This window comes from Tupaia chinensis, unplaced genomic scaffold (assembly GCF_000334495.1).
Source record: "Tupaia chinensis unplaced genomic scaffold, TupChi_1.0 Scaffold000606_1, whole genome shotgun sequence".
In the NCBI taxonomy this organism is placed as follows: Eukaryota; Metazoa; Chordata; class Mammalia; order Scandentia; family Tupaiidae; genus Tupaia; species Tupaia belangeri.
The window spans coordinates 200,357-212,542 of NW_006160124.1; the positions used below are offsets into that span (position 1 = coordinate 200,357).

A 12,186-nucleotide genomic window follows, 5' to 3' on the forward strand; every position below is an offset into this window, starting at 1 on the left:
ACGCCCAGCGGTCAACTACGTGGGAGTCCAGCGACATAGCCATTAGGCTAACTGCTGGTCCTGTTTCAAGCCTTTCTGTAAAGGCTTGATTTGAGCCCTATCCTATGATCAATCTTTGACAATGTTCTATGCAGGGGTGAGAAAAATGTATATTTTGTGGCCTTAGAGTGGAAAGTTCTATAGATATTGAGCAGGGTCTCTTTACATTGCCTAGGCTGGCCTCGAACTCATGATCTTCCTTATCTCAGCCTCCCAAGTGATTGAGATTACAGACACACCACCATACCTGGTCCCTGCATTCTTATTTTCTTTTTAATTGAAATCTTATTTTTTAAAAATCAAATATGAGAGATAGCAAGTGGCATGAGGGATAAGGCAGCTGGATTCCACATAGCTGACTCCACAGTTTGAGCCCCAGACTAGAGGAATGGAAAATCATGCTGTGCATGTGCACTCAAAATCCCGAGATGAGAATGGAGAAGGAATTGTGTAATCATCCCTCCTGGGGGTGGGGGGGCGTGATTTCTCACTTTCCGTCTCTCTCTCTCTCTCTCTGAGTCTGTCTCTCTCTGGCGAACCCATATACCCTATAACAAAAATAAATAAATAAATAAATAATGTATATTTTAGTCATTTGGAAGTCACCATAATCCACGTTCCTACAAATGATCACTGGCAGCCACTTTCTATTTTTTTCCCTCTTTGCTAGCTTAAAAGAGCTAAGCAATATGAATCTTTCCCTCCATCTCTTAAGGATTTGAGATTATTTTTTTAAAGGTTATTCACCCATATTACCTTGCAGCATTTATTGTTTTACTTTTCACAATTCAGTCATTGAGCCAGATTAAATATTTGGGTGTAAGAAATGAGCACTGTTGGCTTTACATATATACTTTTTTTTTACTATCTGGAGAAAAGCAGCCATCTTGAAAGTTGAGCATGATGATGTGCACCTATAATCTCAGCTATTCAGGAGGCTGAAGCAGAAGGATCACAAGTTCTAGGCCAGCCTATGCAGCAAGGAAAGACACTGTCTTAAAAAAAAAAAAAAAAGAAAGGATAAAAAAGAAATGTGACCATTTTGGCTTTGGAGCTCAATGTCCTCTCAGCTAAAATGCCCAACATCAACTAAATTAGTGCTTTAGGTAAGGCACAGAAAAAATATTATGAGAGACAGATAATGTTCATTCAGTCATAAAAGGAAGCTACCATCTCAATGGGCTTGTTAGAAGAACTCCCTGTTGAAATGGATCTCTTGTTAGTATAGATAAGATTATGAAAGAAAAGGAGATAAAGGGAGGCATTTGTAGAAGGCCCAGTGTGATTTGCCAAGAGCGAGATGTTTTGGGAGCTGGTGGCTTAAACTCACACCGGGCGCGTGTGCATGCGTGCCCTAGATCCCGAGAGGAGAATGGAGGAGAAGGGATTGCAGCGTGGCCATCCCCCCTGGGGGGTGATTTCTCGCTTTCTGTCTCTATGTCTCTCTCTGTCTGTCTGGTGAGCGCACGCGCCCTATAGCAAAAACCTCTCCCCCCTGCAAAAAAAAATGAGTTTTTGGTAATGTTTCAATTTATTTTTCTTCCCTTTCAAAGTGGTACTGACTTGTCCTTTGGATTCTTGCATATTGAGGAAATTGCTACCTACCTGCTGGATTATGAAAAATGTGTCTTTAAATTTTTAGAAAATACTCTTATACTCCAATATGTTTTTCTTTTGAGAGGTTTTTGCTTTAGGGTGTGTGCACTCTCCAGAAAGACAGAGAGACAGAGAGACAGAAAGCAAGAAATCACCCCCCAGCGGGGATGGCCCACACTGTAATCCCTTCTCCATTCTCCTCTCGGGATCTTGGGTATGCATGCACATGTGCCTGACGTGAATTTAAGCCACCAGGTCTGGGACTCGAATTGCAGTCGACTACCCAAATTCTCATATTATTCAAATTGAATTGAACCTTTCTGTTATGTTTAACCTTTTTTTTTCACTTCTGTGTATTGATCCACTTCATAGTTTTCCAACTAACCCTGATTGTGAAGCTGGAATCTGAAAATCTTGACCCATAATATTCCAAATTGTTTAAGAGTTATAAACTTAAAGGTTTCATCCAGCTGGAGATGCACACATATGAACACACACACACACTTTCATGTGTGTGCACACACACTTTTTTTTTTTAAATTCACCAGAGAGCATATATGCTCACTGGAGAGAGACAGAGAGAAAGTGAGGAAGCATGCCCCAGTGGGAATGGTCACACTTCAATACCCTCCTCCTCCACTTCTCCTTACCCCTAGGATTTTGGGCATGTATGTACACATGCCCGGCGTGTTTCTCAAGCCACACAGGCAGCCCTGTGGGCCACAGGTTGTCCTCTCACCCCCAAAACACACACACACACACACATATTTTAACATTTTGTTTTCTTTCAGACCTCAGGAAGCCAGATCCAGTCAGAAGAATTTGAAGTTGAACTAACTGATGAAAAGGCTGCCACTGGCATGGCCCCAAATGGCTGGAAGTCACGCGTATTCAGGAACTCTACTCATAAAAGCCTTAGAAATTCACGCATGAATCAGAATGGCCTTGATGTGAAAACCGATGACCTTGTAAGTTGTTTTTCACTTAAATTATTTTATTTTATAGTCTTTCTGTTGATATTCTTAGCCTTGCAAAGATTTTTCAAGTATAGATGGCCCCTGCTATGAGCCACACTCTTTTTTAAAAAAATAATTATTTTATTTATTTATTATTTTAATTTGACTAGAGAGGGATAGAGTGAGACAAAAAGAGAGAGAGGGAAAGGGAGGAAGCAAGCTGCCAGGTCCAGGACTTAAATTGTGGTCGTCCATGTGGGAGTCCAACTCCCGTAACCACCACACCACCTACTGGCCCTGCTACACTCTTTTAAATCAGGAAATGCTGGGCTATCTAGTGGCACAGCCTTTAAGGCAGCTGGATCCTACAAGACTGACTGCATGGTTTTAGTTCCAGACCCACTGACTTGAAAAAAAAACTCCTGGTGTGTGTGCTTGCCCAAAATCCTGAGAGGAGAAATGGAGAAGGGATCGTAACTTAACTATCTGCCCTGGAGGATGCTTTCTCAGTTTCTCTCTCTCTCTCACACCTTTTCTCTTTCTCTCTCTGGCAAGTACATGTGCCCTCTAGCAATATTAAAAGAAAGGATAAAAGCAGGAAATTTCACATTTTAAATATATTTGACAGTGAATCAATCCCAATTAAAAATAGATTTCCAATGGAAATAAATAAATCCAAATATGTAGTCTTTGTGCTGAGATGCTTAATATTAAAAATTAAATATGCCATTCATCTCTGAGTCTAGAGATAACAAGTCTAGACTAAAATAAAAGACCCTGATATGTGCATATTCTGTTAAGTAGGATTACATTTAATAGATTATACCAGGAAACTCAGAATTAACATTAGCTGAAGGAAATAAAGTTTTTATTTCCCTTCCACCTTAAAAAAAGAAAATCACAAAGGTGAAAAGCTGAGGGCTAGAATGGTGGCTTTATAATTACCATGGACTCAGGCTCCTTCACCATCTTGGCGTGCCCCTTCCCTCCTCAGGGCCACTACATGATCTAAGATGGCTTCTGGAGTTCTAGCCCTCACGTCATGTCTAAGCAGCAGGAAGTAACAAAGACATTTTTCCACAAGTCTCATGCAACTTCTTACTTTTAAGCCATTGGCTGTAACTTAATCACACGGTCATACTGAGCTATACAGGAAGTGTGGAAAACTGGACCTTTGCCAATTTTGGATACTCTGAATTAGATTGGAATTTTCTAAGATAAGGAGAGAATGGCCAGAGGTACAAAACTATATATTCTTTAATATTCCTCCCCCGAAGATTTAGGACATTATTAATTCAAGTTAACAATTTTATCATAGAGTGGGAATCCACTCCAAGAAAATACACTTTCTTATTTCAAGAGATGGTTTGATACATTTTGATAATTGCTGATAAAAGCAGAATTTATTTTTATTCTCGTGTTGATCTGCGGAGGCTAATCTTACTAAGAGTTTATCATGTCTGTGCTTCTCTGCCCACAATACTATCCGCAGCAGAAATTACAAGGGCTCTCGCAGAGGTCTAACTTTGGCCTATTTATGGAAAGAGGAACCACAGTTGGACCATTGTGGAGCTTCATTAGCATAAGCAGGATAAGCAGCACCCCCCCCCCTTTGCCATGGAATTATGCACTTGTCATTTCTCATTTATTTTGAGAATTAATTGGCTATGTCTTTAAAATCCAGTGTTTTAGAGGAATTCTTCTTTTGGAGAAAAGCACGGAGAAGAGGGGGAGAGAGAAAATGCCACAACCTCCCAGACCGTCCTGTGTACTATCACAGAGTGACCAGTGTGCTGAAGGAGGGGGAGCTCGGTCTGACCAGGGGAGGGACCTGAGTGTAGTCTAGAAAAATCTAATGTTAACTATGGAGGGGAAAAAAATAAAACTAAAATACTGAGAAGATGGGCAATGTGCAGGAGAGCCGAGTAGAACCTCCCTCTACATTCTGTTTCATATTGACACCTATAACCTCTTTAAACAACCCTAAGGTCATAGCCACCTTTATTTCTAGCCTTATCTTTATCTTAAGCTGCTTCTATAGTCAAAATATCCTTCTTCAGGTGACCCAAGTCCTTTATGCTGGAGCAGACATTTAGTTCAGTGCTTGCCGTTAACCTGATGTGTGTCAGGAATTGGGTTAGTTTCTAGAAATACGAAGTCATAGTCACCTTTTAAAAAACTCAAATATTAGGCCTAATTATGTTAGTGCACCCTGGACATAGCTGCTTGGTAGGCTTGAGGTCACAGGAGAGGCCAGGTTTGATTCCTGACCATGCCACAAAAAAAAAAAAAAAAAGAAAAAGAAAAAAGAAAAAAAGCCAGGTGTGGTAGTACACGCCTACAGTCCTAGCTACTGGGGAAACTGAGGCAGGAGAATCCTGACATAGCAAGACCTGTCTAAAAATAGGGGACCAGCAGTTGGCATAATAGCTATGTCGCTGGACTCCCATGTAGCCAACTGCAGTTCAAATCCCAGATCCAGTGGGCTTACACTCATACCAGATGTGTGTGCGTGTGTGCCCAAGATCCTGAGAGGAGAATGGAAGAGAAGGGATTGCAGCATGGCCATACCCCCTGAGGGGGTAATTTCTTGCTTTCTGTCTCTCTGTCTTTCTGGTGAGTGCACATGCCCTATAGCAAAAAACTCTCCAAAAAAAAAAAATCACATACACTTATACATGCACATATACCACACACATATGCATGCACACACACACAAAGTCACGTTAGAAAAAGAGACAGATAAATACAGGACCAGCAGTTAGCGTAATGGCTATGTCGCTGGACTTCCATGTAGTCAACTGTGGTTCGCGTCCCGGACCCTGTGGCTTAAAAATCATGCCAGGCGCGTGTGTGTGCGTGCCCAAGATCCCGAGAGGAGAATGGAGGAAAAGGGATTGCGGCGTGGCCAACCCCCCTGGGGGGCGATTTCTCGCTTTCTGTCTCTCTTTCTGTGTGTGTCTGGCGAGCACACGCACCCTATAGCAAAAACCTCTTAAAAAGAAAAAAGAAAAAGAGACAGATAAATAAACAATCATAAGACAAACCGGGCTATGAAATAAGTGAAGGCCACTCAGGAAACAGTGGTAAAGAATGGGGGTGTAATCCTTTGGGTTCTGTGGGTCAAGAACATGGCACAGAGATGCAGCACGGTCAGGGCCATGTTCTCTGGCTCCTAACAGCACTCTACATTTGTGAAGATGTTTATTCTCCCACAAATAGTGTCTCGTTGGGCCCTGACATCTTCCTGGCCAGACAGGACTGCACATTGTATGTGAGAAAACTACAGCTCAGCACCGGGCACCCAGCCATGACTGTCACATGACTGTAAAAGTCCACAGGAGGGTCTTGGATTCTAGGGCATTTGGGGCCTGGGGCCTGCCACCTCTCACTCAGCTGAGGCTGAAGTAGAGAGGAGCTGGTCACACCGTGATTGTTCCTGAGTGAGCAAATCATACCCGGTGTATGCTGCGCAAAAGCTCTTCCCTGTCTCCGACACTGTGCTGCTCTCTGGGCGTTTGCCGGCCATGTCATCCACCCAGTGTGCGAGTTCCTTTTTTATGTCCTCGGGTGCTGGTGACTATTCTCATCGACCATTGATCCTGATATTTTTATGTCCTAGGATGTGAATGTGCCCCCAGTGTCTTTTCTGAAGGTCCTGAAGCTAAATAAGACTGAATGGCCCTATTTTGTGGTGGGGACAGTATGTGCCATTGCCAACGGGGCGCTGCAGCCGGCCTTCTCCATCATATTCTCGGAGATGATAGCGGTAAGTGTGACAGCACCACCCATGACTGGAGTGAAGTCACCTCAGCGGCTTGTTCCCCACCTCGCTGACTGGCTCTGTTTTGGGGATGGGAAGCCTCAAGTGACATGAAGCCAAAGTCTGTAATTCCCTTTAGAGGAAAGCCATGAGGGAAAACAGAGTTGCCTTTGAGCCTCCCAATGTATGATACTAATGAGCCGTGAAGTGGGAGGTGGAGAAATAGGGCATCTCCATTAGCTCTCTTCCTGTGGCGGAGGCTCGGGTCAGACAGCCTTCCCCATTCTGTTTGTGGAGAAGAGCTGGTCCACACCTCCCAGGAATGTAGGGAGTAGGTGGGGGAAAGGGAGAGCCAAAGCCATCCTGTTTAGTAAGGCTCCAGGCTCTGGGGATCAACCAGCCCTGCCACAGAAGGCTTTCCCTCTCTGTACCTCAGGTTCCTCATATATTAAGTAAATCTGCCCCATAAAATGCCTCGGGATTAAGAGACCATAGAGGTAACTGTACAGAAAACATTGACGAGAGTCTGCCTCATAGTAAATATTCAAAAAGGGGCTGGCAGGTGGCTTGGTAGTGAAAGGCACTGACAGGCACTGGACTCCCACAGGACTGACCACAGTTCAAGTCCCTTGCTTTCTCACTTCCCTCTCTTGCTCTCTCTCTGATCAAACTAGAAAATAATAATAATAAATAAAGTTAAATAAAACAATTCTTTTAAAAAAAAAAAAGTGATGGCTGCTGCACCACTGTTGCAGCAATCCTTCCGAGACTTACAGCTTCTGAGACTAAGAATGGAAACTCCTACTATCCAACCGTTAAATTCATTGTGGGATGCTTATAGGGAGTTATCAGAAATGTCTAAGTCTCCAAATGCAGACTTTCTGTTGTATAACCCCATTAGTCAACCTCTACTATTATTGGAGCGTCTTCCTTTGTTTTGGTCATGAATGAGTTAAGTCTCTATCATGTAGGGGCTTATTATTCTTTTGACTTTGTAAACACTGGTTTACAATTAAGATCACAAGCCCAGAAGCAAATGAATTAATAAGGATTCTCCAAATCCTATTAAATTTCCTAACTAATTCTGAACAATCCCCAGCTCTCTTACAATGTAAGGGCTATACGCTCTGTGTCCAGGTTTGGGGGCTGCGGCGGTCTGTGTGCTAAGTGCTGCTCTGGATGTAAGATACAGCGACACACCAAGGAAACCAAGTCGTGCCTCCAGCACCATTCTTTTCACCGAAGCAGACACACAACGTGCAGACAAAAACAAACGTATAATGTGTCAAAGAATAACAACGTTTAAAAAGAAAACAGAGAATTTGGGGGTGGAGTGGCAGGCAGCGGTAGACTGGGAGTGCTGTTTCACTGGACGGTCAGGAGAGGCCTCTCTAGGCACAAGGTGGAGTGAGGCCTTGATGACCAAGGTAGGGAGACGGAACTCAGGCAGAGGGAAGAGTGAGGGCAGAGGAGGAACGAACACTAAAATGGGCAACCACCTACAGCCTGTATGCAGTTTCCACCCCTGTTAACAACCACAAATTCATAGAACCAGAAAATAGAATGAAGATTACCAGGGGCTCAGGGAGGAGGTTTGGTGAGTCATTGTTTAATGGATGCAGAGTTTCACTTTGGGATGATAAGAAAGGTCTGGAGATACCTTGGTGAAGATTGAACAACATGAATGTAGTTAATGCCACTGAACTGTGTAGTTAAAAATGGTTTGGTGCCGGGACCAGCAGTTAGCCTAATGGCTATGTCGCTGGACTCCCATGTAGTCGACCGCGGTTCGTGTCCTGGACCCAGTGGCTTAAAACTCACGCCGGGCGCATGTGCGTGCGTGCCCAAGATCCCGAGAGGAGAATGGACGAGAAGGGATTGTGGCGTGGCCATCCCCCCTGGGAGGTGATTTCTCGCTTTCTGTCTCTGTCTCTCTCTGTCTGGCGAGCACATGCGCCCTATAGCAAAAACCTTCCACCGCCCCCCCCCCCAAAAAAAGGGTTTGAGGCCATCCCCTTAGCATAGTGGTTAAAAAACAGACATTCAGAGCCAGACCCCAAATAGCAGGGCACCGTTCAAATCTCAGCCCTGGTGCTTTGAAAAAACACAATGGACAAGTGTGAGTGCATGCCCCAGATCCTGATGGGGTAGAAAGACAGGGAAAAGGATTGCAGCATGACCAGGTCCCATTTGGGGGTACTTTTCCTCTCTGTGTCTTTATCTGGTGATCACATGTGCCCTCTGGCAATTAAAAGAAAAATGGTTAAAATGGTATATCTTATGTTCTGTGTACTTTACCACAATTACAAAACACCACATATCTGAAGCCTGTGTTAGGCCAGACTTATGATCAGCATCAGAGTAAGAGGAGGCAGAGTCGGAAGAACTAGAGTCAGGCTTGGGATTTAGCAAAGCCAATAAAATTTATTCTGTGAAAAGCTCTTGGGTGAGGTCCCCGGTCTGAACGGAGGCTGTAGGAGTCACACCCAAAGGATTGCTGCTCATCCTCTTATAGGGGCCCTTGTCCAATGAGTGGTTGCCACAGTGTTATGGCATCCTGTCCTGGCCAACGGGAGACAATGTTTCTGTTCAACTGGTGGTGGGGGTGCCAAAGGCTGAAGGCAGCAGAGCCCGTTGGTTGCTGTGTTCCAGATGTGGAAGGCGGGAAGGTTCCCACAGGCGGGAAAGTTTTCACCATGTTTCTTTTCTCTTCCCCCAGACACTACAGCCTGTTTATTAAAATATGATACTTTTGAGCCATTATTTATGGGTAGAATAAACAAGGCTCGATCCTGTGATCTTAAAACAGGAAAAACCAAACACTTTTTTAATCAGTTTTTTTGTTTGTTTTTTTGTTTTTGCTTTACTTTATTTCTTCCTTATACCTAAAGGGTAAACGGGTGCTTACAGCTTCTGTCACTAATATAACTAATATAATCTGTAACTGTTGTAATAAATAAGGTAATAAATAAGCCTATTTACTTAGAAAATGAGACTTAAGCCAATTGTTTTAGACAATGGTCATAAAGTGCAACCTGGACTGAGTCCAAGGCAAGAAATCTTAAGAGATGGGAATTTTTGCTTAAGGGACACAGTGTAATAGGTTAATTGGAGAAATTGTAATAATGTTATCATTTACAGTAATAGTTACTCACAGATATTTGGATAGTTTTGTTACACAGTATAGCTTAAAGAAAATTTGTGTTATGTTGTGGCTTCCCTTAACCTATAAATGTATGGAACAGATTCAGGGTCACCATAGGAACAAAATCATGATTATAAACATCATGTGAACGGAAAAGGTGCACAGACCATTCTGAGAAAATCAGGAGGGTAAGAGTAACACTGAGCTAGCTAAATTTGTGTTATAGATAACAATGGATACACGAGAAGGGCGATTGTATATAATATGCTGGAAGATTTTGTTCTGAGGTGGTTGTGGACTTGTTAGCTCTCGGACACTCCCTGTGCTCAAACAGAGCTCAATAAACTCCTTTTCTCCTTCGCTTCAGCTCTTGATTATTCACAGAAACGGCTGCCGGATTTTAGCTGGCAACAATCTAAGTGGGCATTTTAAATGTTCTTTTATAGATTTTCGGACCGGGGGATGATGCAGTGAAGCAGCAGAAGTGCAACATGTTCTCATTGCTTTTTTTAGGTCTGGGAATTATTTCTTTTTTTACTTTCTTTCTTCAGGTAGGTACCTATGATTCACCCCTCTCATCAAGTCTATGGTTCAGTTAGAGAATTAGTTGAAACCTGATGCAGCTTGTAAAGGTTGAAACTGAAGAGAATTGCAAACTTTATTGGCTCAAGGCTCCTTTAGAGGGTAGGCTCCGGAGCCAGAGGACTTGTGGCTCCCCTGGGTGCTGAGTTACTGTGTGTTGCAAAGTTATGCTCAGCAAACTTCTAATACCAAGATCCAAAAAAAAAAAAAAGACATGAGTTCACTGAAGATCGTAAGAGCCACTTAAACTTCTCTGGCTGAAAACTAGAAAAATGGAAGTTGTTACTCTTTACACGTGTCAAGCAATTTCTCTGAATTTTTTCCCCACTTAATTGTCGAATTATTTGGAAGAATATACATTTTGCAGATAGTATAGATCTGGCCAAAATAAACTAATCAAACTTGCTTTAATTGTATTTTTCTACCTCGTAAGACTTCTATGTCAAACCTCTTTTGTCACTTTAAACCCAAAGCGCACCACACAGGCCTTTCGAATCTAATTTATTAAATCAACACAATAATGTTTCCTAGTCATGCCCAGCATGCTTCTGCATTATCATTGTTGAACCAATGGTAAAAGCAAGCCAACTTTCTGTTTAGAAATGATTGCCTTGCTAGTGGCCACTAGGTCTGATTCAACCACAAGCCCTACGTGTCAGGGAGGAGAGCTATTAACAGTTATACAGATGTGTTTCAGGGGCTGCAGGACAGGATGCTGTTACCCAAAGCTGTGGTGCTCTTAGCAGTCTGCCAGCAAAGGCAGGAGGTGAGAGGGGCAGGCTGGCCCTGCATAGGGAAGACCTGGGGCACTGCTCACCTGGGGCACTCATGGCCATCCTCTGGCTCAGTTCTGGCCTGTACTCCCCAGAGTGCCCTTCTCAAACCTTCCCCAACACTCACAGTGTGACTAGAGGCCCATCCAGCCCAGGAGTCCTGGGAGCAAGCCCTGCTCTGGACATCTGGGCTACTCCCCAACTTGGAGTGATCATTAGAAAGGAAAACTATCTGGCTAAGAGGCCTGGTGAGGAAGAATAGTGTAATTGTTTCCCAGTCTGAGTGCAGGCAGAGCTGTGAAGAGACCAACACACTGGAGACTGTTTCATTGAAAGTACTAGGAACACACTAAAACTTGTAGCTAAAGAAAGTGTCCTTGTCACTGAGATGGTGTCCTTGAAAGTTTTGAAAAACAAACCTATTTCAGATAATTTAGAAGCCAGAACTAGACATTCTTGAAGTTTCGGTCTTATGATTCCAATGCATACTAATGACAGCAGTATGTGAATTTAAGTTGAGACTGTGAATTAGTGTTAAGTCCTAGACATTTGCTTGTGTGTCGTGTCAGAATACTAATGACAGCTAAAGGACAATGGTCTTTTTTGTCAACCAGGGCTTCACGTTTGGGAAAGCTGGCGAGATCCTCACCACAAGGCTGCGGTCAATGGCTTTTAAAGCAATGCTTAGGCAGGTAGGTGGGAGCATTGGAGGAGGTTTCTGTATTTTCAGATTTCTTGTATGATAAAACTCTTCCTGTTCTTAGTGGTGTGCAAATGTCGATGTTTTCACCCCAGGATATTCACATGAGGATGGCTCAGGATCCTGCAAAGTGTCCTGGTCCTTCAATATCCAAAGGACTCAGGATTTTCATGGGAATAGGCTTAATTTGGTAGCCTTTGGGGCTTGTTTTACAACCATCTCTATTCACATGGACACTCATGTTAAGGCCCTACATGAATCTCTTCTCTGGGTCATACATAGGACCCGGTGAGTCCTTCGAAACTCTAGCATGACTTAACACAAACGGATGAGGTGGCCAGTAGCATTTGTGCTCAAATCGACCACACTAACTCTAGGCTTGCCCAAATGTTGGCCCGTGAGTTGCATTTCTGTCTCATCTGTGCTCTTTTCACATCAATTCACTTGTTAATTTTTAATCATTACTTACTATGTACAGACACTGTGCTAGTAGCTGTGGCTATAAAACTCGTTGTCCACTCTTGGTAAGTTCACATTCCAGCATAGGATCTGTGAGAAAATGTACACACATGAATTCTCTGTTTTTATGGAGAAAAGCCAAGAGAAAGCCAGAATATGATCCTTTCCATCAG

The 12,186-nt window shown here is 43.2% G+C and overlaps 1 protein-coding gene across 6 annotated transcripts in view; it reads left to right on the forward strand.

Annotated features, from left to right (window-relative positions):
- Positions 1 to 12,186, forward strand: part of LOC102478068 (phosphatidylcholine translocator ABCB4) — a 91,105-nt gene that overhangs the window by 51,441 nt on the left and 27,478 nt on the right. For 3 of the 6 annotated variants that reach the window (XM_006158730.3, XM_006158729.3, XM_014591682.2), the window contains 4 exons: positions 2,427 to 2,603; positions 6,214 to 6,360; positions 9,946 to 10,050; positions 11,469 to 11,546. In XM_006158730.3, the coding sequence (XP_006158792.1) occupies positions 2,427 to 2,603; positions 6,214 to 6,360; positions 9,946 to 10,050; positions 11,469 to 11,546 (507 nt within the window). Of the gene's footprint in view, positions 1 to 2,426; positions 2,604 to 6,213; positions 6,361 to 9,945; positions 10,051 to 10,767; positions 10,848 to 11,468; positions 11,547 to 12,186 lie in introns of all 6 variants that reach the window. The other 3 variants (XM_014591680.2, XM_014591681.2, XM_014591683.2) reach the window with 2 other exon arrangements.